Genomic DNA, 26,043 nt, shown 5'->3' with positions numbered 1-26,043 from the left:
TTGGTTTTCTCCGAGTTAAGAAGCCGATTAAGAGGGGAAGGTAAAAATGGCGTGGACAATGGTACGTCCACGTGGGGGGAAAAAAGAAACAAAGCTGCAGAACGAGACAATGGAGATAATTTCCTCATGGTGAAAGTGCAAATGGGGAAACTCCACTATGTTTAGCTGTTTTTTCTTTTTAACACCTTTTTAGTGGTTGATGGGGTGCCACTTCGAGCGTCAAAAAGAAAAGGAAAATCTTCACGCCTACATTGACATGTTATAGTGTTTATATATGGAAAGGGAGAGGCAAAAAAAAAAAAAAATGACTTTACCCCCACGTGGGAGTTAATTCCAAGCTGACCCTTTCAAACGTTTGCAAAATTTTAGCCACCCTGATTTTTCTGCCCACAGTGTGATCATGCCATTTTGCCCGTCTACACGCGCTGTTTGGCAGATTTTCTTGGGGGTTGTTCCTGGTGGGAGTATATCCCCTTATGGCTAATCAGATTTTTTGTACCCCTTTGGAATATCTCCTCCAGGTGGGGTGCGGAATCCGTTTCGCAATGGCGCTTCACATATGTGATGATGAGCGGTCCCAAAATGTCTGCGTGTGGGGGATGCTTATTAACATACGCGCACAACTCCTGTAAGGAGACCATTTGCGTTGAAGATGCCCCCCGGCAATCTACGCTCATGTGTGCAGTGATTTTAGCACTTCCCCCCCCACCTTACATGGAAAAGAAGCTTCTTTTTGCGTTATCCCCAGTGGAGGGCATCTCATACGTTCTTTTTTTTTTGGTCATACTACCCCCGGGAAGTTCCATCCCACATGGGTGAGAAGTGCATGTACGGCTGCTTCACCGTTTAAGTGTCTGTGCCACATGTTAGTGGAAGGTACAGCACATGTTTTACGCGTCCTCTTTTTCCTCCACCAGAGTGACGTCACATGGGATGCGCCAAGTGGCGTGCCTTCCCTTTAGCTGAGCGCCCAGAGGAAAATACCCCTTCTCCTCCCATCAACATTGAAATAAATTAAATCGTTTTTTTTTTTTTTTGCAACTTTGCAACTTCTTTTGGGATTCCCATAAGTTGATAATAAATGGGGGGGGCATTACAGGTTCGCATTTGCGCAAAGGGGCAGCGACTTCTACCCCCAACACTTACCCAATTCGTATATATACACCCCTCAGGTGTGGGAAAAAAAAAAAAAAAATGCGCCTCGCTTGACGAATAAAGATCGAAGGGATGCCTCAAAAGTGCCGCCTTACCGCTCAACCTGGAGAGAAAAAAAAAAGGCTACAAGGCAAAATGAGCGGGAAAATGTGTAAAATATACGGTGTAAAAAAAAGGAAACACGATACGGTACGGTATGGTACGCCACGCCACGCCATCGCAATGCAGTTCAACACACCCGTTGCGCCTGAGTTGTACGCCGCGCAGTGGCAGGCCGTGCGCACACGATGACCAGGGGGGGCATTTCTGGCGCTAGACTTGAGCCACTCCGTTTCTTCACCCCAGCTTCGCTTCGTTTTACTTCGCTCTGCTTCGTTCTGCTCTGCTTCGTTTTACTTCGCTATGCTTCGTTCTGCTTCGCCATGCTCCGCTTCTCTCCATGGCTCGCATACACGTCTTGAACGTGGCGGAGAAGCCATCGGTCGCGTCGGCAATCGCGGATATTCTGAGCAGGGGGAAAATGGAGAAGAAAAAAAGTTGCAGCAAATACAACCCATTGTTCACCTTCAACTACAAGAGGGGGCACGAGACGTGGTCCATGTACGTGACCTCCGTGACTGGTCATTTGACGGAGCAGAAGTTTGATGACAAGTACCGAAACTGGGTTAACACAGACCCCCAGGAGTTGTTCGACGCAGAAATTACCATCTACGTAGAAAATGATAAGAAGAAAATAGAAAATAATTTAAAAAACTACTCCAAGTTTTGCAGCTTGCTAATTTTATGGCTAGACTGCGATAGGGAAGGAGAGCACATCTGCTTTGAAGTTATAAACACCTGTTTCGCGATGAACAGAGAGATAAAAATTAAGCGGGCCCAGTTCTCTGCTGTGACTCAGAAGGACATCATTCATGCCATTAACAATTTGAAGTACCCCAATCGAAATTTAGCTTACAGTGTAGATGTACGTAGAGAAATTGACCTACGAATGGGTTCTATTTTTACGCGGTTCCTCACCATTAGGTACGTCCATTTGATTAAGACAGAGACGAGCATTATTAGTTATGGCCCCTGCCAGTTTCCCACCCTGGGATTTGTGGTGAACAGATACATGGACATAAAGAACTTCGTCAATGAGTACTACTGGTCTATTAAGATGCAGTACTGGTGCGAGGGGGGAGGCCACTCGGGTGATGAGTCGGAAGGGGGGGCCTCCCTGGGGAGAAAGAAAAGAAAAAGGAATGGAAAAAATAGTGCAGTGATGAAGAATGGAAAAAAAAGCGAAACGATGAAGAAAATGGCCGGCGCGAGTCAAAACACCGTCGTCGATTTCACGTGGTCCAGGTTGCGGCTGTATGATCACCTCGCCGTGGTGCTCATTTACGAAGAGCTGCTAAAAAACCCGCTTTGCAGAATAACCAATATATATGAGAACCAAGTGAAGAAGTACCGCCCCCTCCCGCTGAACACTCTGCAAATGACCAAGTTGGTGTCCAGGCACTTCCATATATCCTCCAAGCAGTGCATGAACATCGCGGAGAAGCTGTACAATAGAGGGTTCATTAGCTACCCCAGAACAGAAACGAATTACTTCCCAAGCAGCATGAATTTACGAAGCATTGTGGCGGAGCTGAAGAAAAGTAAAGTCTTCGGGTCTTATGCCAAGAAATTATGCGAAGGGAACAATTTTAGGGAACCCAGAAAAGGGAGGCTAAATGATCAGGCACACCCACCTATACACCCCGTTAAGAACATGCACAGGACAGACAAGGTAGAAGAGAGAGAATGGGCCATTTATGAGTTAATTTGTAGACACTTCTTAGCTGTATGTAGTGATGATGCAATTGGGTTTAACAGCAAAGTGGTGGCCACCATTGGAAAGGAGGAATTCTTCTGTAAGGGGTTAAAAATTGTAAAAAAAAATTACCTAGAAATTTATATATACGAAAAATGGAATGATAAAATTCTTCCTCCTTTTCAAGTGAACCAAGAGTTTTACCCCTACAGCTTGTTAGTAGACGAAGGAATGACGCAGCCCCCCAAGTACCTCTCCGAATGTGACTTACTCTCCCTCATGGATAAGTATGGCATAGGGACTGATGCGACTATGCATGAACATATAGAAAATATCCAGAAAAGAAATTACGTTTTTAAGAATAAGAAAAATCTGTTCATTCCGACCAACTTGGGGATCGCTCTGGTCTTGTCTTACAAGAAATTTAAGGACATCGGGGTTGACTTGACGGAGCCCTCCCTTCGCGCAAAGATGGAAAAGGACATGACGCTCGTTGCCTCTGGCACCAAGGAGAAGGACGAAACGATACGCAACTACATAGACATTATGAAGTATATTTACCAGGAGATATACAACCGGATAGACCTCCTCGACGAGCAGATTAAGCACTACTTGAATAGCGCCGAGGGGGCGGGGCTCTGCTGATTTGCCCTTTTAGCCACCCCAAGGGGGGAAAGCGGTATGTTCAGAAGGAGGCACGGGGGTGGGGAGGGGTGCCATTTTTCCCATTTTTGCTTTTTTAGCCATTTTTCCCATTTTTGCTTTTTTAGCCATTTTTCCCATTTTTGCTTTTTTAGCCATTTTTCCCATTTTTGCTTTTTTAGCCATTTTTCCCATTTTTGCTTTTTTTGCTTTTTTAGCCATTTTTGCTTCTTTTTTCCCTTTTTTTTCCCTTTTTTTTTCCTTTTTTTTCCCTTTTTTTTTCCTTTTTTTTCCCTTTTTTTTTCCTTTTTTTTCCTTTTTTTTCCTTTCTTTCCGCTTTCTCCCACGTGTATGCCGCTACTGTGCAGACGTACCTGGCCACTCTTTCTTCGCTCCGAAAAAGGAAGAGGATTATCCATCCACTGGGGTCATACAATTTGTTCTTTTTTTTTTTTAATAACCCACGGTGAGGGTCGCTGCTTGGGTATGTTCATATATTTCTCGTCTACCAACGTTACACGCTTAGCAACTTCAAGGGTGCACACGTGAGGGAGCGCTTCTGCGTGCGACCATTCTTTGATGTGTCATTTTTCGCCTTAGGGGCCTCGCCGCGCTGCCAACCTTTTCCGCTTCCTTGGAGGGGCATTTGTGGCAACGCATGTGGGAGAAACACAACGGGTTAAGACTTCCAACAGGAGAGGTTTCCACGGGGGGGGGGGGGGGGTTTACCCATTCATTCATACATTGTCAGTGGTCAAGTTTTTTTTTTTTTTTTATAACAAGACAAAACGAAGTTTAATGAAACGGGATAAATCTTTTATAAAACAATTATTTAAAAAAAAAAAAGAAAACACGTCAGTTTCAACGGTATGGTAATTTGCTATACAGGGGGACAGGCGCAACATATGAAGGTTGTTTTTTTAATTACGGCTTGGAAACGTACATGCTCGCAGGCATAGGGGAAAAAGGGGAAAAAAAAAAGGGGAAAAAAAAAGGGGAAAAAAAAAGGGGAAAAAAAAGGGGGAAAAAAAGGGGGAAAAAAGAGGAAAAAAAAGGAAAAAAAAAAAAAAGCTTAAAAAGGTTAAACGTTAAAGGTTAAAAACAGGTGTATGTCTCTACACAGATCTGCACACGTGTCATGTGAGGATGCATGCGGGGTGCAAAATTAAACATATATGCCAGTGTTAATTCGTTTAATTACTGCAAGCAGCGCGTGGGGCGTGACTTCGGCAGGCGCACTTGTGCAATGCGCAATGTGCAACGAGCAACGTGCGATGTTGTGGGTGCAGTTTTCGGTGGGCCCCTTTCCCGCGCGACCGACGCTTTCAAAATTGCTTCGCACTGGGTGTGCGTCGCTGCGGTGTCATCCAATCTACAACGCATCGCTTCTCTACGCGCCGGGCTTCTTTTCGCCCCTGGCTCCCTTACTGACCTCGCGCCTACGGCACGACGTACCTTTTGATGACAATGGGGAAGAAGTCATAAATGTAGGTGGTCCAGATTCCCATAAACAAGCCGACGAACATAGCAACGACGAGGAAGGTGGAAATGGTTTCGATGTCTTTCTTCTTCTTGGCCTTTTTCAGCTCCTGGACGAAGACCAAAAAGGGCACGGTGTTGAACCACCCGTTGGTGAAGGCGAGCATGGCCATGCAAACGCACTGCTGAACGATGTTGGTAAAGATGGGGAGGTCACAAGCAGCATTGATGACAAACCAAGGGATAAACAAAAGTCGAAGGAAGTTAAGGAGAAGTAACTTGTTAAGGGAGAAGGTAAACCATTTGAAGATTTTCATGTGGCTCAAATTGGGAGGATAGCGACTCACAAAATCGAAGACTTGAAACATTCCCACAATTAAAGTGACGTTGTAATCTGAGATGTTGTGGCTTTCTTGCCATTTCTTGTGACCCACTCCAGGGAATAACTGCAGAGAGAGCCAGTTTACTAAGAACATGGCTAGGATGGCCTTGTAGCTGTCTTTTAATAATTCCAAATAGGAGAGTCCTTGTTCCTTATCGCTGTATTCTTCCTCTTTGGACGTCTTGCTGGAGGATAGCTCCAAATTGCACACACTGAAAATGATGGCCAACACTAGGCACAATTCACAAATGAGGAAGAGGTACAGCAGCTTGGCTTCATTCACATTAAACTTCTTCTGGTCAGGCACAATCTGGTCTAGGAGCAAATTTATTATAAATATAAACACTCCAGAAATACCAATTCCTGCTGACATGTACCCTCCCATATTTTCTTCCATTGTTGTGCCTACACTAAATGCAATCGTTTGAGCCAGTCCGGCCATGATTCCTATGACTATGAAGGCTATCAGGCAATACGTGTCAAACTGTTCGAAGGTAAAACACTGGTGAGCTATTTGAAAGCCTGCACATAACATGGCCAACCCTCCCAACGCGAAGGGCAATAACATCTTAGGCACCTTGACGAAAAGGGCTATAATGGAAGAACAAACTAAACCCGTAATCTGAAATGTGTTGTATTTAAAATTTATATTTAACCCCAAAGCTGTGTTCCATACATTCAGTGAGCTCAGACCAATTAGGATAAACGTGAATGGCAAAAGGAACTGTTCATTTTTGGTCATCTTTGATCCTCCTTTACCGTCTTTCCCTTCTCCGCCCTTCTTCTCGATGTCAATCATGGTTTTGGATGACTCTTTGCTTATGCTCATTTTGGCGAACGATTGCAAAAATGAGGGGGGGTGACTCTCCTTTCTTCGCCTCTACGATGGGGGGGCGCGTTCTTCACTTGCCTCGAAAAGGGGAAGCCTAGGCAGTGCGCTGCTTGGAATGAGCGGTCGGCCAATTGCAATGTGAGGTCAGCCACTTGCAATGAGAAGCTAGCCACTTGCAATGAGCGATCGGCCAATTGCAATGCGAAGCCAGCCTCTTACAATGCGCGGTTGGCCACTTCCAATACGCAGAGCTCACCCTTGCGATTTAAAAAAAAAATCTCAGCGGTCGAGCGCAACGGAGAAAAAAAAAAAAAAAAACACCACGTGTTACAAAACGTTGGCTTCTTCACGCTGCGCATAGAAGTAGCAAAAAAACATTCGTCAAGGGTTATCACCCATTTATGTTCCAATCACAAACGGAGAAGAATATGTATAATTATATACATATGAGGAAGGCAGGAAAAAAAAAAAGAAGAAGAAAAAAAAAGGAAAAAAAAGAAAAAGAAGAAAAAAAAGAAGAAAAAAAAGAAGAAAAAAAAGAAGAAAAAAAAAAATATGTATTTATAAAAACAGTACATATGATACCGCCATGCAAAAGCTGGTGGGGAAAAATCCTCCGCAGAAGAAGCATATAAGGTGCTGCATATGCGCAGATAGATAATACGTATACATACATGTAATTATTCCAATGCGATGATGCGAGTCGTTCATTTTTATTTTCATTTTTATTTTTCGCCGCGCTGTGTTTGCTCTTATTTTTGCTAACGCGCAGCTGCGGAAGGGTCTCCCCCTATGTACACCAATAAAAAGTCGCAAGTTACATAGTACCGCTACGCTCAGGGGATAAGCATGCAGGGGCATTTATGCAAACATATATATATGTGGTAATAAAAATATTTGCCGTATGCAATTTGCGTATGGTCATTTCATACGCGCGAGGCGCCGCGCAGGTGTATATAAGCTGCATGTACCGGTCGTCCTCAAGCACACGCCGCTTCGACGGCCCTGTTTCAATGCGTATTCCGGAGCGGCGAGTCCCGCATATACAGGCGGAAAAAGTATTCGCAGAAAAAAAAACAAGAAATAAATGCAAAAATTAACTGCTTAATGTATAACATTATATAGCATTTATGACGCACATGAGCATTCGCATTGGCAGTGCCGAAAATATGAACGTGCTTGATGGCCTCCCCCCCACCTGCCGTAACGCAGCAGCATGCGGGAGTCGACGTTTTGCCAGAAGTGAGCTCCATGCACTGATTATTTTTCGCCCTTTCGCAAAAGAGCTAAAAAAAAAAAAAAAAAAAAAAAAAAAAAAAAGTTGGTGAACAGAGTTATGATTGTAATAACAGAGTAAGGAGATAAAAAAAGGTGGAAACGAATTTTATAGAAATTTTTGAAGTTAAGGATACGCGAGAAATCCCAAAACGACGGCCTAAGGCAGATCGGCAGGCTGCGTGTAAGCACCCCTATTTGCATATATGCAGATGGTTCGCGGCAAGGGTAATGCGTACAAATATACATACGTGCGTATATACATCATGTATACCCCTCGGCATGAAGGAAAAACTCTGCTGATTTATGATTTGTCTGCTCACAGTTTTGCCTCCCCCCGTTCGAAGTTTTAAACAGTCCCAACTGTTAGTTGTGTATGCCTCACAAACTGAGGCGTTCTTTTCATTATACTCCTCCCCTGTCGGTAGGTTTAACGAAAAAAAAAGGTACCCGCCGCCTCTCAACTGATTCGCAGAGTATACACCCCCTTTGTGGAGGTTGCGCGCGTTGCAGAATATTTTGCACCCGTGGTACGTTAAAAATGGTGTTGGGTTTTAAAATTGAAAAGTGAAAAAATCGCATGTGCCGTTGTGCACACATAAGTATAAATGCATGTACGTACGTTTGCACACACAGCTTCGCCAAATGAGTAGCAAAGATTCAGAAAAAATAAAAACGTGCGTAGGATACGTCGTTGAAGGTAAAAAGGCAATTACTAATGGTGGAACGCAGTGTGAAAAAAAAATTTTAAATGACGCGAAGGCGCGGAAACGCATGCAGTGTTACGTGTGCATGTGCTTGCCGCGCGTTGCAGCGTAGTATATGAAGAGGATACATTTCGTGCGCTCTGCAGTTTGCGCCGAATTGTGTATGTAATGTATGTGTGGACAAGTGGCCATCAGCATTACGAAGTCTGCTCGGTTCGGTTCAGTTCAGATGAGTATCATTCAATTCGGTGCTGTTTTTTTTTTTTCCCTTTTTTTCCCCCCTTAAAGGTAAAACAGGGGAACCTTGAAAAAGATGTACCTGGACGCGTTCTCCACGAGGTGTTTAACATTTGACGCGGCCTACAAATTGTGTTCCAAAAGGGGGGGAAATTTTATGGAGAGGCATTCGAGGCAGGTTCTGCTTACGTTTGGCGCAAAAATAAATGCGTATGCCATGAGCACATAATTTTCGTGCGCACTCGTTTGGGGCATTTTCACGCAGGTCTAAGAGGTCCACTAACTTGGGTGTAAAAGGCCACATAAACAGCACACACGCTTGTGTTTATGAACAGCTGCGAGGGGGAGGAAAAGAATTGTTCGTTGTGTGATGGTAGTATGATGATTTAATGGTACTTCCCCCTTGGAGGGTTCCAATTGTGGAGGGAGTGATCTTTGCTGAATTCCAAAGTGGCGACATCGAATGTGCCGCTTAACCCCATGGCGCTGCTGCACGCCTTACGATCATCGGCAAAATGAGGGTCGAAATGAGGGGCATGAAAATTGCATTGAAGGGGTATAAAAAAACGGAAACGAATGGCGTCAAATATATAAAAAGAATTGATATGAAAAATAGTATCGAGCCGATTGTTATGCATGTGCAGAAAATTATTTCCTCCTTTAGAATTATTTGTGTTTTGTCCTAAAAAGGAAAAAAAAAAAAAAAGGAGAAAGTTTTCATCGAAAGTTGCCTGTGGTTATTCGGTGGGCCGTCTTAAAAGGGGATTCACTTGGCTTCGCTTCGTTCCGCTTGGCCTTGCTTCGTCCCGCTTGGCCTCGCTTCTTCCCATTTCTGCACACCGTGTGCACTCGCGTGGTACCTTAATTACGGGGTAGAACAGGGGGAACGAACAGAAGAACAGGGAGCACACCAAAAAAAAGGCCTAAAAGGGGAGAAAACCATACTGGCATGTGAGCACCTGTATGTACGTCTATATACATATAGCAAGATACCTTCGCGCGTGTGCTGCCAGGGGGATAGAAACGCATACATACACACACCCGCATGCACACCCACATACACCCCCGCGCGTGCGTGTAGGTCCCCTACCGGTAGAAATATTATGAGGGAAAATAACAAGTACAGGAGGAGGAGAAAGAGGATTATGAAAATGTTCAGCACGGAGAGGATGCACAGCGTTCTGTAGTTTTCGAAGAATTCCGAGTAGCTGCTTAGCAAGTAGTTCAGGTTCTGGATGTTCAGCACTTTCTAAGGGGGGGTGGAGGCGGCATGAAGGCAGTGTGAAGGCGGCGTGGGAGCGGATACAAGCGCTGCGCAAACTGGGCAGGCTCGTACAAATAGCTAGACACACACGGGGCGACGCGCAAAATGCACATTCCGAAAAGCCCATCAGATGATGCAACAAAAATTGTTTGGCACGATCAAATGAAGTGAAACACACAGCACGGAATGGGTTTGCAACTGGCGTTTGTGCAGTGTGGCATGTGGGCTGTGCTATGGTGTAGCTTTTTATTTAGGGTTTAGGATTCATAATTTTTTTTTTATTTTTTCTCATTTTTTTTTCATTTTTTTCTCATTTTTTTTTCATTTTTTTCTCATTTTTTTTTCATTTTTTTCTCATTTTTTTTTCATTTTTTTCTCATTTTTTTTCTCTTTTTTTCTCATTTTTTTTTCATTTTTTTCTCATTTTTTTTCTCTTTTTTTCTCTTATTTTCTCTTATTTTCTCCCTCGCGCGACTCCGCTGGAGGCTAACTTGCTTTATGTAGTAAGACGGGTCCACCTTGATGAGCGACTCCCCGCGGTTCACGAAAACCTTTTCGTCGTACTTGAGCACATTCTTACTGGGGCAAATCGTTTCTGTGAGGACTGCGTTTTCGGTGATGGTTTTCATTTTGGGGTTTCGAGCGGGGGGGAGTTAAATTAAAGCGAGGGGGGGGCGCGGTTGCACGAGTTGCACAAGTTGCGCAAGTTGCGACGGTTGTGACGGTTGCGAGGGTTACGGAAAATGGGGCAGGGCGGCGCAGAATGGGACAAAGCGACGATTAAAGTTAAGGTGTAAAGGAGGGAAAGCAAAAGGTTACTTATTACATCTCGCCCAGCTGGCAAATAAGCGGGTGCTTTCACGTATACACATTTGTGCAAAAATTTTCCATAACAAAATTGGAAGTTTGTTTTTGTTTTGTTTTGAAAGAGGAGTGGCGTGAACGGGGTGCCTCGAATGGGGTGGCACGAACGGAGGGAAGAAAAACAAAATGGAAACAGAACCAAACACTCACGCGTAGTGACAAGCGGGCCGTGCATTAAGAGAAGCGCTCGATTGTGTTTCCCTTTTTGAGACTCGAACGGAAGGGGGCCCTGAACGTTCGTGCAGTCCAGTAGGCATGTCCCAAAATGATCAGAGGGGGATTTAAAAAAGTTATACTTAAAACTTAAAATTTAAAATATAAAATTTCAAGGAAATTCACATCTCTAGGAGGGCCTTTATTAGCACATTTGGTATGCTCATCAATTGGCGTTCTTTTCCCCTGTGCAGGGGGAAACGGCTTCTCCCGTTCTGCTACCTCGAGTGCTTTTTCACCCTTTGCCGGGATTTCCCCCTCGCTCTCGTTAGCCTAACGCATGCGTGCGAGATTGCACAGATTAAGCACTAATAATTTTTTCATCTTACACCAATGGGATTTATGTGCCGGGGTGCGGCTTAGTAAACTCCCGGTGGTTCCAAAGTGAAGCGCACTTGCATGTGCGTTTGCAATTATCTTCCTGTTGTATGTGCACTGCACTATACACTTACTACTATGAGAGTGTTTTTGCTTATTTCCCCCCCCTCAGGTGGTGTACGTTGCCGATTTTTCGTCATGCCGCTCTGGCAGCAGAATTGCCAACAGGCCAATGTTTCAATTAAGCACTGAGAGGGGAGGGGGAGGGGCCCTTTTTTGTATTTTGTCGTCGAATAAAATTGAGGGAGCGTATTAATCCCCCCACTTGGCTACTGCGCCGTTTCATTCACCTCGTTAAATTGCAATTGATAGTTATGCAGCACGGATGCGTACATATATATATATGTATGTATGCACGTGGCTTATGCGGACACCCACCCCTTGCTTCCATTTCGCAAGAGCGGAAAAAAAGTGGCAAAGTGGAATGTACCTTTTAGCGGCGCGCAACTGGTTGTTTTTTTTTTTTTTTTTTTTTTTTTATCCCCCCCCCCGTGGCGCTTCCTCGTTTGGAAGTTAACCCATTTTTCACCTTTTCAATTTAGTTGAAAAGTTAACCACTTTTTGTGTGAGTAAAAGTAGCGGTGATAAATTTTCGCGAAGATTTTTTTGCAGCATTTTTTTTTCCTCTTTGTGGAGAAAATTTCACGGAAGCTTTGCATTGTGAGGAGAGGCTCCGCCCCCTGGAGGCATCGCTCCCAAGTGACGACCCCCTCTATGTATAGCAGAGGCCAATAAAAGGATGTTGAGAAAAATCAACAAAGGGTCGTCCAACCGTTTTGCTAACGGAGAGAGTGCCAGCCCAGCTCAAATGAAAAGAAATGACAAAGACGCCCAGGAGGAAGAACAGTCCATGTCGGACGAGGTGACAGGCCCCGCGACGGATGAAGCGAGTGATGAGGATACTAATGAGTCCAAGGCAGGTGAAGGAGGGAATTTCGGGTTAAACGACTTTCTATCATATAAAGAGAACTCCAAAGTGCTGAAAAAGTTTTTTATATTTGCCTTATTAATTATTTTGTCGCCAGTAATTTTGATAGTCTTGTACAGGTACGTGCTCACGTGGTGCTTCAATATATCGAAGGACACCTCCCTTCTTATTAGCCTTTTTTTCGTGGTGCTTTACATCATCTCGCTGACCTTGCTGTATGCCTACCTGGCGTTCAATGAGGGGGGGCTGGCCGACCGAGGGGTGTCCGACAGGCACGAGAGGAAGTGGAGGTAGCAGAGTGGCGGCAGAGTTGGCGGCAAAGTTGGCGGCAAAATGAGCAAAGGAACGCTCCAAATGAGCGTAACAACCTGGGGCTATTTTTTTTTCACGTGATTATGTTGACCATTGTCTATCCAATTTTTACCTTTTTTTTGTATAAAAATGTGAAAATTGTTACCCATTGGTAATGCTAAAATTATTACCCATTGGTAATTCTTTTTTTTTTTTTTTTGCGTCTGCCCTTTGCGTGGATTCAGCAGAAGGGCCGTGCCCCATTTTGGCTCTCCTTTTTTGTTCATTTGTGCGCATGATGTAATAAAAAGGCAGTGGCAGAATGGTGGAAAATGTTTTAACAGTGCAGGGAATGAACCTCCAGATCATTCCCTTTTTCGCTGTCTGACATGTGTCATTTTTTTTTCTTTTTTTACGTTACAAGTATTTCATTTAACTTTGTAATTAAATCAATTAAAAGACGCCTTTTTTGAATATGCTCATGCGACGCGGTGTTCGACTTGATCCGCGAGTGGGGAAGCGACTCCGTGGAGTGATGGTGCCCCATACCCCATTCGTTATCAAAAGAGTAATTTTTAAAAGGAATTAAAAATAGGGGCACACTTACAAAGTCTTCTTCTTCTTTTTTTTTAATCTTTAAATGTTTTATATGGAAGTAGCGAAGAGGATGGGGAAAAAAAGAAAAAAAGAAAAAGGAAAAAGAAAAGGGATAAGGGAAAAAGGAAATTAATGCTATTGATAATAAAAGAATTATTTTGTATCTTAAATAGGGAAATGATAAATGTTTAAAATGCGATTGATGGGAAAAAAAAAAAAAAAAAAAAAAAAAAACATGTAAATATGCAGAACTGAATAATTTGAATTGTGAGTGTGTTATGTAACAACGGGGTAATTATTTTTTTTTTTTTTTTTTTTTTTTTTTTTTTATTATTATAGATTTACTTGTGAACACAATATAATCACACTCATTTCTCGCAGCAAACGTGGCACGGCAAACAGTTTGTTTTGCCTTCCCTTGGATATCTCTCTGGGCATACGCATGTGCGTCTATATATATGTAGGGCACAATACACACACACATATATATATAGGACATACACATATAAATGTGAAACTCCATACATGCAATATATGAGCAACACATAGGGATGCACGCACCTGTTTCACATGTGCCCATATCAAGCACATAACGCACACCACAAAGAAGCGTTCCATTCCTACAGGAGGAGCGCGTCTTCGTTTTTCTTTTTTTTTCACGAGCGTTGCAGTTACTTCTTGTCGTTGAACATTTTGGCTTTTACTCTGGTATATGGTTATTTTACCTTTTCCCCTTTTCCTCTTTTTTTTTTTTTTTTTTTTTTTTTTTATTTTTTGCTCCTTATTTTTAATTACAAATATGTAAATCAATTCTTATGTAGAAATGCATAGCACAGAAACAAGAACTTGCTAATAGTTTCTAAACTTTTTTTTTTTTTTTTTGGGGGGGAGGGGAGAGGGGGAAGGGGAAGACGAGCCCATACAACACAAGCAGTATTTTGTACGTACGTGTACACATGTGTGCACATGTGCGTATACCTATGTGTGCCTCTACGCATGCCACTACGTATGCATTTGCGCATGCCTCTACGCACGCACCATATGTGCAAAATAAACCAGCATGTGGATCCTCAGGCACATGGAGCTATTTCTGTATACGCACATATATGCATGGAATGAGACACGTCTCCCCCCCTCTGTCTTCTCCTCTGTTCTCCCTCTCTATTTCCTATTCCTCTCTATTCCTTATCGTTGTGGTTGAAAACCTGCAGTCCCGTGGTCTCTATCCAAGCGTCCTTAAACACATTTTCGTCGTAGGTAAAGTTCAGTCTGGGGGATGGTCCGTGTCTGTACCCAACGGCCAACCCGTTCAAGATAGCTTTGGCCACATCCAGCTTGGAAGCATTGGCGTGCTTGTATATGCTTCCGGAAAAGAGGCAGATTCTACACGTGTTCATTCTGACGTGTTTGATTTCCTCACGTTTGACCAAACCGTTGTAATCACATAAAGCCGTCATGAGATTTTCTGCCGTTTCGTGAACCGCCTCCAGAAATTCTTCAACTGAGCTGTAGTTCTTTCCTTTGGGTCCAACAACATACACCATACCCATGTTCTTCTCCTTTTTGTGTGGGAAGTTCTTTTTGAATGTCACGATGAAAACAGATCCCGTGGTGAAGTCGTTGCCCTTCTTTAAGCTGCTTCGGATTCTACAGAGGGCTAGCTTTACGTCTGGGTATTTTTTGTCTAGATTATCGTTTATCACGGACTTGATTTCCTCGTCGGTTTTTTCGCCGTGCTCCTTCACAGCTTTGTTCAGCAGATCCTGTGGGGGGGAAATAGCGGCGTTAGTATTAGCGTTAGAATTAGCGGTGTTCGCGTTAGCGGTGGTGCTGGTGCACACTGGGGGGCGTCTTGCAGGGCGCGCCTTTCACGCAGTGACCCCCCCCTCCCCTTTTCTATAAAACGCCAATCTCCCCCTGCTTACCTTAAACAAATCCTCATACTTATCAACCTCCTGGTTCTGCGAAGACAACAAATCGGCAAAGGCTCCGTTGATACCCTCACCCCCTACATATAAGTTACTATCTCCCGCATTCACGGAGCAAATATATTCATTTGGATTTTCATCAAAAATGGGAGTAAACCCATCGGTCTTTTCATGGAAGCTGACATATCCTGGAGATATTCTGGAGCCTTTAAAATCTGGGTGCTTTTCCATATAAATTTTTAGCCCTGGGGTGTACGAATAATTCGAGTTAAAGTAACTGTAGGACGTTTCTATTTTAACAACAACGGCTGCATTTTTGGACTGAAGGGACGATTGTAGTTGCACACATAATGGTAAAGCGTCTCCTAAACCACTGAGGATAATGTACCTTGTTCCTCCTGCTAGTAATTCCCTGGCCGTTCTCTCTAGAAATCTCCTGGTTCTTTTTACAGACACTAGTAAAACTTTCGAGTTTGGGAATTCGTTTTCATCAACGCTGTTTTGTTTTTGGTTATTTTTTTTTTCATTTTCCATTTTGACTTCGTTTCGCGTGATTGTGTTTGTGCGTGTGTAGGGGGGGTTACCAACGGGGGTACGTATATGTGTGTGCTTATTCCTTTTGCGTCGTGCGCGAATTTGTTTACGTCCTTTACGTCGTTTAGGGGAGTCGTTTTTTTTATTTTATTGTCGTGGTGTGAGGTTCACTCTGCTTACGCCTGTGTTGCTTATTTGGTTATCTACCTACAGGTTGGCATGCGTACGCGTTGGACTGCACGTTTTTGCTGATGGGTATATTTTGTTTTGGGAGATCTGCCAAAATGAGTAGTCGATTTGGTTGCGCTGCTCCGATTGGTATATCTGCAGGGGGAAAGAGAAATGCGCATGAGGGGGTGAGCTTTTCACAGGGGGGGCCATACGTACATTGGCGCCCCTCACACGCGGCATGTTTTTTACGCGTATAATTGCATATATGCCAATGTACGCACAAAGGGGTGTATATACAGATGCGCGTATGTATGTGGGCTGGGTGCCCGGCGCGCGAAAAGGGACTCATAAGTTGGCCGCTTAGCCGCTTAGCCGCTTCGCCAGTTCGCCGCTTTGCTGCCTTACGGTATTCGGGTTTGCGTTCCTCCCTATGTATTGTTTTGTTTATGCCAATATGTTCACTCCTTTCTCATTATTTTTTTCTTTTTGTTAAGGTAAAAGTTGGAAGTTTGCCGGGCTGGAGGTTTGCCGGATGGGAGGTTAGCCAGATTGCTGGTTTGCCGGATTGGAAGTTAACCGAATTGCTGTTTTTTTGTTGGTTTATCCGCTTAATAGCTAATTCGCGATTTTCTCATTCGCTTGTTTATTTTATTTGTTTAATTTAATTTTTCCTTTTCAATCTTACTCTTTTTTTTTTTTTTTTATTCTTTGGTTTTATTTTTTTGCTTTATTTATTTTGTTTATATATTTTAATTATAGTTTCGTTTCCCTATTTCTCTATGTTTTTTTTTTTTTTTTAAGTTTCGCTTAATTTTTTATAAAAAATTGTGGATTGCGTAAAGGGGTAAAAAGCTGAAGTAAAAATAAGGGGGGTTATTTTTAAAATTGATTTTTCCTTATTCTGTAGATTTTTTTTTTTTTTTCTCTTATTTGCATTTGCTTTTTTTTTTTTTTTTTTCTTTTTGGCAATTTTTTTTACTTCTCTAGCCTAATATTTTTGCTTAACATTTCGCTTAATATTCTGCTTAACATTCTGCTGAATTGTTTTGCTAAAATTTTGCTTCCTCTTATTTTTACTTTTAGGTTTTTTTTTTTTTTTTTTGCTTACTTTTTTACGATTGTTTTGCCACTTTTTCTTACCTTTTTGGCTGGCGCGGGCTCGCGAATTGCGCTCTTTGGTATAATACAATTATAATATGGGGGTGGGCGGTTTGAATGAGCAATCGCCGGTGAAACGCGCTAAGTTATTTAAGTAACATGAAGTATATACGTATACGCGTTTACGTTTGTAAACGCGGGGGGGGGGCAATGTTTGCCGAGGGCTTCCTCTTTTGGAGAACCGTTTCTGCCGCGCGTCAGTGAAGCGAAGCGGGAACCATGCATGCCAGCGCATGTACGGATTGTTGCATAAATATGGTATATTACGTACGTAATGTTATATATGTACGTATTATATGTATGTACTTGCTACGCAGTATGCGTTTTTGTGCCGGGAAACACTCCGCCGCGGCGTGCTATCCCCCCCCCCTTTCTTCTTTCCACGGGCGGTGGCGCGGTTTTTTAATTTCGCTTTTGCTGCGAGTATTATATATATATGCATTTATATATATGTACATTCATACTACATGTATTTTAGATATGTACTCGTGCATGCCGCTTATCCGCGCATACCCTATTTTTCCCCGCTCGCAAATGAAAAAAATCGCGCCTTTGAATACCTTCTCCACCGAGGGGAAGATTCCTTGCGGGTTATTTTTGACTGATAAAAACAGGCACACTGATTTTCTGGCCCTCTTTTAACATCGTTTTCGGCTTGGCTTATCCCCTCAATCATTTAGGTTTATTTGCGCAATTTTTTTTTTTTTTTCCATCCGTGTACAAAGTTCAGTCCAGTCCAAGTGACCGTCGAAATTGCGACTCTTCGCAAATAAATGCGATTTTCTTCTTTTCACAATTTCTGCGTTATGTTTTAAAGGAGCAGTTCGCCTTGCTCACTTGTGGGGGTTAACTTCTCTTTTGGCATAATTTCGCATGACTGCTATTTTGTTGGCTTTCTTTTTGCGTGACTTTTGTTCCACTTGGCATCGCTCGGTTTGGTCAAATTATTTTTCTTTTTAATTTTTTTTTTATTTTCTTTGCCACGGAAGTTACGTAGAGTGGGGTTTTAGCCACCCGACACACTCCATGACGCGGTCAACTGATGATGATGTGGTGAAACACCCATCAGTGAGCGAAGGGAAAGGGTTGAGGACAGGGGGGGGATGTTCTTTCCCTGTACGTACATTTGAGTTCATCCCACAATTTGCCTCTTAACTGTGGAGCTATTTTTTCGTGCAGCCCTCCCCCCTGCAGAGTACGTTTGCCTAAGCCGTATGTACATCTGCTTTGTGGGGTAGGGAAAACTCAATTCAGCACGGGTAGAAGTACTGCGGAGCGAGCGTGTGCATTCGATTCTGTTGAAGCGCATGTGTTTAGTCAGCGGCGTGGGAGAGAGGCGGGGTGATATATAATATGTATATTTGTTGCCACCCCTTTTTTGGTGCAACATGCTTTTAAATGTGAAGGGTGTTCCAAAAAATAATCAAATTAGTCAATTTATGGAGAGGCCACTATGTCTCTCTCTTATATACCAACAAAGACTGGGGCGTTTTTGTGGAAATTTTGCTAGTCATCGCGTAGCCGTTCCTCCGTTTGACTTTTTGCCTGGCCATTTGTAGGGGTAGAGGTGAATGTACCCATCGGGGTGAACCGTTTAAGATGCGCTTATACAATACGGACTGTTGAGCAGTACGCAAGGGCGTTTCGAGGGGGTAAATGCCCACGCTATTTTACGACTAAACGATTGGTTTTTCTTTTTCCTATAACCCAGTTGGTGGACACCTCAGCTATGCGCATGTGCCATTGTCTTATCATCATGCGGGATGGAAAAGGAATAGTTCCCCTATGGTGTCCTTTTCCCCATGCCGCTTCGTCGCACTGCAAAGCGGGTGAAAGTAACCCGGGCTTTAATTAATTTTTGAGCCTTTTTTTTTCCCCCTAGTAAATATTGTATGCAACGCACTATGGAGGAGTGGGATGAACTGCCCCTTCAGTTGTCCCCCAGTTCATATTGGCAAATAACGAAGGGGAAAAAATCCAAGTGGGAAACACTTAGCTATGTGTGTACTTATGCCGAGCGGCATATTTGCCATGGGCGTAGGAATATTTTTTGTGGGTGAAGGACATGACCGCTGATGGGCTCTTTCAAAATGTCAAACGTGCCACCAACGGGGTGTCATTTGGCGTATCTTATGTGCGTCCCTTTTTCCAACTTTGTGAAGTGCCCACGCACGTCGTTCCATTTTGCAAAAACATTCACAGAAAAGGTCACAAAAAAGAGTAATAAAATGGTACCCCCGTGAAAGCATTCCAATTGTGCCTTTACCCACTTTGGAACAAATATGACGCAGAATGGGTAGAAGCATCCCATCAGCTAACTGCTCCTGTGTGGATACGTTAACGTAAAGGTCTACACTATCGTTTGTTTCCTTTTTTTTTTTCCCAACATGGGAGAGTGCAAAGGAAGGCATCGCAACTAACACGTTGTAAAGTCAGTTTACTTCTTTCAGTGAACGCTTGAGCGATGTTGCAATTTTCACGAGATTGATCCATGCAGTTAACTCCAAATGGGGGGGGAAAAAAAAATAACTTACGGGTGGCGTTCTTCCCGGAGGGGGAAATAACTGTGTACGTACAGAAGGTGTATTTTTTTTTTCCCTTTTTCCTCATTTGGCCCATCTGTCTACGTTTTATATTTCCACGGCGCTTCCCAACTTGTGCACATAAATTTGTTGCAGAGGAAATGGGAAATTTTTCAGCACATCATATTTAGTTTACACCCTCCTCTCATTTTGTTCCGTTCGTTTGTCCCATGTTTGTCAAAATGAAGACGAATGCTTCTGTTGTCTTTTGTCTGGCTGTAACTCTGTTTGGTATGATCTGAGGGCTCGCGGGTTAACTCTTTCGCCGTTCCTTCAGAACCACAGCTTCGTTAAGTGCCTTTTTTTTTTTTTTTTTTCGCGTGAAAGTGTATGTTCGTATCCACGTGCGTGCACCTTTTAATCGTTTCCTTTCGAAGGGGCCTGCGGCCTGGGGGCAGCGAAGACGCTTGTGGAAAGTGAGGTGAAGGGGCACTTGTCGGATTTTCTCTTCTTAAACAATTCGCAGAAGGTGAGTCAGCGAGGCCCCGTCCGCGCTTGCGTTAACTACCATGCCCACTTTGGAGGCATTTTGCAGACCGAAGATTAATTTTTTTTTTTTTTTTTTTGCTTCCCAAAACGTTTATTTTGCACAGTAACCGTTTCATTTCACCGTTTGTCACTGCCTAACTTGTGTAGACCCCTCTGCAAAGCAGTTTGTTCTTCCCTGTGTTTCCTTTTTATGTGTATTTGCTTACCCATTTGGCATTCGTGATGTGTATGTGCTTTTTAGACCCCTTCTCATTTGCCCCCCATCCGCTTCCTTTCAGTTCTGCGAAGGGGGAAGTATTCTCCAGGCTCTGAACACGGTACGTTTTTTATCCCCTTTTTTGAGGATGGCTATAAACTACCAAGAGATCCTCTAATGGCAGCGCTGCTCCCCCCCCCTATGTAACCATCATTTGTACCCCCCAATACGTGTCATTACCACAGCTGCCATCCCCTTCCCCACTTCTACAGGAAAAGCTACTCAACCTGAACAGCGTATTAGATATCTGTGCGTCGCAGAAAGAGTGCGATTTTTTCTCTTACTCTCCAAAGAGGATTTTACGAAATTCCCTTTTTTATGAAGACGAGAATGAGCTGAAGAACACGGGGGCTAACTGGGTTTGTTCCGGTAATACGCCTTTATATGTCTAAGTGAGCATGGGGTGAAAAGAATATACCTTCTTGTATGGAGGTGGCTGCTTCGTTGGTGTGGTCCCCATTTGGTTGCTCCCATTTTGTTGCTCCTGTTCCATTTGTCTACTGCCCCATTTTGTGCTCACTCCGATGGCTCAACCATATGCCTTTTTCGAAGGAGAGAAATGGGTCATCTCTCGCCCGAGGAAGTACTGGGTAGGAGGGGATTTTTTTTTTTTTTTTTTTTTCCAATCGATTGGGTAACTTGTGAGCGCTTTTGTATGGCTCCATACGGGCAATTTTTCCTGTTCCTTTTTTTTTTTTTTTTTTTCATTCCTCTTTATTTTTCCCTTTTTAAATCGTCTTGTGTGCAGATTACCGCAATTAAGGAGGACCACATAAAAGGTTTAGGCAGTAGTGCACGTTTGTAAATCAGGTCACCCTGATGATTCCTTTTTTTTTTCCTCATTTTTTATTTTTCTGCGTCTGTTTTTTTTTTCCTCCCACAGAACAAGTGAAAAATTTCAACCTTTCCCTGAACATGACGGGGGTACGTCTGACGTGAGAGGCGACGCAGAGGAGAAAGACGCCAAATGAGGGAAAATGGGAAAAGTGCAAAAATTGCGAAGAGAGGGAATGGACACCATAGACCCCCATCGGAAGCACCAGAACATAAGTTTACGTTTTTCTGTGATCCTCCCCAGGAGTGTGACGACGAACACGTCTTGATGAGAATTAGCAAGGACGTCACTCCGAAGGAAGCGGCAGCCGAGTAAAATTAGCGCACCTGCAGAATTGATGAGTGGCGGCGCGCGCAAACTATTTGCTTCTGCGTTGAGACGCGGGTGGGAGGGTTAACTTGGTGAACTTCGATCTGATTGATCACGGCGTCACCTCTTTTGCCTCGCGCGTCCCAATTTTATGCTTCCCCCCGCGCAGGTGCAACAAAATGGCCGATTGCAAATTCATCGTATTTGTAATGCAGCAAACGCGGCTGCAATCGCGGCAACGCATAGTCCGCATCACTCGAATGTACGTGTAAGCGTTTCCCCGACGTGTCTGCTTCGCTTCATCTGTCCGCTCTTTTCACAAAAGAATTATAACAGAAGGTTGGGAGGTGAGGAGACGCAAGTTGATAGGGCAGTCCTTTGCTCAGGTAAAAAAAAGAAAAAAAAAAAAAAGAAAAAACTTGGCTATTTCCCGGAAGCTCAGATGTGACTGCCGCCCGACTCCGCCCGACTCCCCCCCACACATGTGTACAATTTATTTTTCCCTGCACACGTTAGTGCCCCCTAAAGGCAGAAAAAACAAAATGGGCTTCCTAATAGCTGGTAATTTGAGGAACTCGAGAGAACAGTAGCTTCCCATGTTGCAGATGCAAAAGCGCAAGTAGAAATGTTTCAGAAGGAGCCTCATTTTTTTTTTTTTTTTTTTTCCAACGTTAAATAGGAAAGGATCACGAAGGGGTGCCCCACGCGGCCAAAAAGAAGGAGCGCATAAGAAAAGCGACAGTAATGATTTGAAAAGAGAGAGACGCTACTGCATCTGAGGATGTACGGCGATGTTGGCGTTTCTCCGCAGTGACTACTTATTTAGCACACTCAAGGATATTCCCTTTTTTCTTTCCCGTTTAAGAGCCCCAAATTGGAGGCGACCGGAGGATCCGTAACCCCCGACAGTAAGTTTTTGCTAAATTGGGCTTCCCAAAAAAGGTGTTCATTATGCAGAGTATTTTTTTTTACCCTTCATTTTATGCCGCCAATTGTGCGTACCACTTGAAATCCGTAGGCCACCACTACAATTATAAGAAGGGAGAAATCGTGCATGCGCGTAGGATGTCCTCTTAAGATGGGGCACTCTTCACGGTGATTCATTTGTTCTTTCGCAACATAAATGAGTTAATTATTTTTACCTGCCTAACGGGGCGGGATGCTTAACGCACACACTTGCATATGCACATGTGCACTCACGAATAAAGACCTTTTCCCATAGACTGAGTCAATGCAAATGAAATGCACCGTTTCGTGTTGGACGCTCGCTGAGTTATTTCCTTGTTCTTGCTTAATGCCTAACAAGCGAAAAAGTTGGCAAAGCGCAAGTGTAATTGTTCCTTTATTTTGGCGTAAGTGAGGACCCGCGACTAAACTTTGGTGTGCGTAACTGCTGTGCAGCTTCGGGTGCTACGGTATAAACGCGAACTAGTAGTTTTGCCTCCTTTGCACGGTTTAATGGGGGAGGGGAAGAAACCGGAGGGGGAATTTCCCTTTTTTCGGTGTTGGGAGAGGAGCCAAGGGGCGGACTATTAGCCCGCTGGAGGTGGCGATGTTAGCGCCTTTGTTTTGCCTATTCGTGTTCACATGTTCATTTGTTTATTTATTTATTTTTTTTTTTTTCCCGTTACGATAACGCAAAAGGGGAGTTTGGAAAGCCCCGTTTGTGCCTAAGCAGAGTGGTGAGAATAATTCCCCTTTGCACCGTTTCGCAATCTTTCACATACCCCCTTTCGAACCACAGATGTATGTAGCGGTGGGTGCGGCATGCGTAACAGAACCAATTGGGCACAAGCATTGGTAGCTTGCACCGAAGGGAAAAGTTGCAAAGGAACATGCCTAACGAAGTTTTCCTAAAAATAAATATTGCACTTATCGGGGGTGCATGGTTGTATGTGCTTGCTTATGACCCTTTTTGTGAAGCGAAAGGAAGAGGGTGCGGGGCGAGAAGATTTGGTCACATCATTCACTACCCCTCTGCCGAGGTGCAGCATAAAAAGCGGTGCACTAGTCCCTCGCCCAGTCAACACCAGTGGGCTATACTCTCCGGTTAAGCCAAATTTGGCACATGGGCCTATTTTTTCCATAGGCATGGATAGGCAATGTACAAGTGGGTTATGCATGTACGTTTGTACGTATGTTGGTACGTATGTGCCCTCTGTTTAGCCTTTCCCGCTAACTTTGCAATACTCCTCATCGTAATGTTGCGAAATGGCAACTGCGCAAAATGGCAAATGCATTACATGGTGGTGACATGGTAGTAACCCACCCACCCTTGTTCCTCTTCACCGGTGTCAAAAAAAAGGGCCTTAGAAAAATTCGCCTAACTAATTATCTCTACCATAATAACACTGAAAAGTAGTTCCGCCGTCGGAGCGGCTTTTTTATCGGGGCGAAAATGGGTACTCCGTGACGGGCGTACTAAGAAGCGCGCCCAGAAAAAGGCATACCCCAACCTTTATAAGCAACGCATGCACGTTGCAAATAGATATAGGAGCGCATACAACACGGAAATGTTTATTTACGTACTTCTCAGCAGCAGTGCAGTTTTATACTTGTAGGAAAAAAAAAAAAAATACGTAACGGGGGTATCTCATTTGGTGAAAGGGGAAAGAAGCAGTTGTAAAGGCGTTTATATATATGCTTATAATTCGTAATGTTACATGTATAGGGGGGCAGTGTGGCATGCCTTCTTGCAGGGGTGCTTTTAACATGATAACACTGTACTATATACACTATGGGCTTATCTATTACGAATGAACAAATGTATATGCAATGGCCACTGTTGGCATATGGGCGTAAAAGTTTTGTAAATGCTCTACGGATCCGTTAACTGATGTGATATTTTTTGTATACATATTATGCATTATATACTTATGTACATAAATTCCTCTTGCACGATTGTGCCATTTTTCCCCGTTGAATGAAAAAAAAAAAAAAAAAAAAAAAAAAAAAACTGCGGCCACGACCCTTGAAGAGCAACTCCATTCCGTTCATTATAAAAAAATAAAAAACATACACTTTAGTTTATGCATATTTTGCGTATATGTATACGTACAGCATGTTATATATATCTATACAATACATATGACAATACGTAACTTGTTTATGCGATCTGTTTGTTTTTTAAATTATGAGAAGTATGAGAGGTAATTTTTATTACGAGCTTTTCACGTTTTTAATTCTTTTTAATTCCTTTTAATTCTTTTTAATCCCTTTTAATTCCTTTTAATTCCTTTTAATTCCTTTTAATTCTTTTTAATCCCTTTTAATTCCTTTTAATTCCTTTTAATTCCTTTTAATTCTTTTTAATTATTTTTTTATTTTTTTTTTTTCTTTTCCCCTTTACATTTTTGTAATGAAACCCAAATTTTGTTTGCATCCCTGAAAGAGTTCACGTAGTACGGATGAACATACGTAAATAGTAAACATGCAAATTGGTGATCAAGTAAATTGCGAAATAGCCGAACAGTAGAATGGCAGCATGGCAGCATGACAGCATGGCAGCGTGCCCGAATAGCCAAATGTATATATATACCTGTACTCGATGCAACATGTCGCGTTTGTTATATGGACTGTTGTACAGAGCGCCGTATATATAGCAAACTGATATGTATATGAGCGTTTGCGCGTTTGAGCGCTTGTGCGTTTGTACATTTGTACGTTTGTACGTTTTTGCGCTTTGGCGCCTTCACATTTTTGCGCTTCAACATTTTTGCGCTTTCGCGTTTGACTTTGACATATAATTCGTGCGGCCACATTCATATGAACATTTGCATAGATCGTTTTTTGTTAAAAAATTAGTGCAACTTTACCCGCGATTTTGCGCGCGGAGGTTTTACACATATTTTGCACGCATCCACGCGCGCGAACTGTGCTTCTACGCCATTATGTACACAAATATGTATACATTCGCGTACACGCACAAAGAGATAGACGTCATTTTGCATGTTATTTGCGTTTATTTGGTTTATATCTTTTTAACACCCCCCACATTTCACCAGAATTAAAACACGCTGTTTTATTTATATAAGGAGGAAAATTATTTCCTGCTGATGTTAAAAAAAAAAAAAAAAAAAAAAAACACCCGCCTGAAATTCCTTTCCCCCCATAAATTTTATAAAACACCGCTGCGTAGTGTGAGGAGCGACGCGCTTTTTTTTTTTTTCTTCCCCTCTTCATTTTTTGCGGTTCTTTTTTGCGGTTCGTTTTAGCGCTTCCTTTTTGCGCTTCATTTTTGCCGTTCCTTTTTGCGCTTCATTTTTGCCGTTCCTTTTTGCGCTTCATTTTTGCCGTTCCTTTTTGCGCTTCATTTTTGCCGTTCCTTTTTGCGCTTCATTTTTGCCGTTCCTTTTTGCGCTTCATTTTTGCCGTTCCTTTTTGCGCTTCATTTTTGCAGTTCGTTTATGCAGCTCGTTTTTTTCAGCCCATTTTTTGCAGTTCGTTTATGCAGCTCGTTTTTTTCAGCCCATTTTTTGCAGCTCGCTTCATCCTGCCCGTTTCTCCCACCATCTCCCTTCATTTGCCCCCTTGATATACACGCAACTGTTTTAAGAGGCATTTACCCCCCACGCGAGTTTTATAAGCACTGCCCTATTGCCCATTGCATCATGTGAACGTGACTAAACATGATTGCGCAGCGAATGCACGGGCGTAACGAAGAAGCAACTTTTTTGTTTGAGCAGCACGAGCGCGAGAATTTCCACCACACGTGTGAGCCTCTACGTACATAAACGCGTGTG

At 43.1% G+C, this 26,043-nt stretch overlaps 5 protein-coding genes across 5 annotated transcripts, besides 14 other annotated features; 3 read left to right on the top strand and 2 right to left on the bottom strand.

Moving 5' to 3' along the window:
* Positions 1-1,251: 1,251 nt before the first annotated feature.
* Positions 1,252-3,595, top strand: PVX_083255 (DNA topoisomerase III alpha, putative; the record flags this gene model as incomplete). The annotated part of the gene is made up of 1 exon (XM_001614200.1): positions 1,252-3,595. Exon 1 carries the CDS (start codon positions 1,595-1,597, stop codon positions 3,593-3,595), a length of 2,001 nt encoding a protein of 666 aa, XP_001614250.1. The 5' UTR covers positions 1,252-1,594.
* Positions 1,637-1,671: a microsatellite.
* A 708-nt stretch (positions 3,596-4,303) lies between the features above and the next one.
* Positions 4,304-4,347: a microsatellite.
* Positions 4,348-5,031: 684 nt separating this feature from the next.
* On the bottom strand, positions 5,032-6,742 carry PVX_083260 (nucleoside transporter 1, putative; the record flags this gene model as incomplete). The annotated part of the gene is made up of 1 exon (XM_001614201.1): positions 5,032-6,742. The coding sequence occupies exon 1, from the start codon at positions 6,280-6,282 to the stop codon at positions 5,032-5,034; it is 1,251 nt and encodes a 416-aa protein (XP_001614251.1). The 5' UTR covers positions 6,283-6,742.
* Positions 6,630-6,667: a microsatellite.
* A 4,315-nt stretch (positions 6,743-11,057) lies between the features above and the next one.
* Positions 11,058-11,079: a microsatellite.
* Positions 11,079-11,115: a microsatellite.
* Positions 11,116-11,499: 384 nt separating this feature from the next.
* Positions 11,500-11,520: a microsatellite.
* A 442-nt stretch (positions 11,521-11,962) lies between these two features.
* PVX_083265 (hypothetical protein, conserved) lies at positions 11,963-12,445 on the top strand (the record flags this gene model as incomplete). The annotated part of the gene is made up of 1 exon (XM_001614202.1): positions 11,963-12,445. The coding sequence occupies one exon, from the start codon at positions 11,963-11,965 to the stop codon at positions 12,443-12,445; it is 483 nt and encodes a 160-aa protein (XP_001614252.1).
* Positions 12,108-12,149: a microsatellite.
* A 1,772-nt stretch (positions 12,446-14,217) lies between the features above and the next one.
* On the bottom strand, positions 14,218-16,353 carry PVX_083270 (hypothetical protein, conserved; the record flags this gene model as incomplete). The annotated part of the gene is made up of 2 exons (XM_001614203.1): positions 14,965-16,353; positions 14,218-14,802 (listed from the first exon to the last, which is right to left on the bottom strand). Exons 1-2 carry the CDS (start codon positions 15,499-15,501, stop codon positions 14,218-14,220), a joined length of 1,122 nt encoding a protein of 373 aa, XP_001614253.1. The 5' UTR covers positions 15,502-16,353.
* Positions 15,236-15,262: a microsatellite.
* Positions 15,646-15,666: a microsatellite.
* A 1,504-nt stretch (positions 16,354-17,857) lies between the features above and the next one.
* Positions 17,858-17,909: a microsatellite.
* A 546-nt stretch (positions 17,910-18,455) lies between these two features.
* Positions 18,456-18,636: a microsatellite.
* Positions 18,637-19,526: 890 nt separating this feature from the next.
* On the top strand, positions 19,527-22,437 carry PVX_083275 (hypothetical protein). The gene is made up of 14 exons (XM_001614204.1): positions 19,527-19,643; positions 19,790-19,881; positions 20,180-20,218; positions 20,370-20,526; positions 20,710-20,747; positions 20,906-20,936; positions 21,041-21,081; positions 21,236-21,303; positions 21,471-21,507; positions 21,627-21,687; positions 21,818-21,862; positions 21,981-22,042; positions 22,167-22,209; positions 22,320-22,437. The coding sequence occupies exons 1-14, from the start codon at positions 19,583-19,585 to the stop codon at positions 22,376-22,378; spliced, it is 834 nt and encodes a 277-aa protein (XP_001614254.1). The 5' UTR covers positions 19,527-19,582; the 3' UTR covers positions 22,379-22,437.
* Positions 22,235-22,283: a microsatellite.
* A 533-nt stretch (positions 22,438-22,970) lies between the features above and the next one.
* Positions 22,971-23,035: a microsatellite.
* Positions 23,036-24,669: 1,634 nt separating this feature from the next.
* Positions 24,670-24,802: a microsatellite.
* Positions 24,803-26,043: the final 1,241 nt, after the last annotated feature.

This window comes from Plasmodium vivax, chromosome 12, assembly GCF_000002415.2.
Source record: "Plasmodium vivax chromosome 12, whole genome shotgun sequence".
Taxonomy (NCBI): Eukaryota; Apicomplexa; class Aconoidasida; order Haemosporida; family Plasmodiidae; genus Plasmodium; species Plasmodium vivax.
Note: the sequence above shows the minus strand (reverse complement) of the source record. Positions and strands in the feature narration are given on the sequence as shown.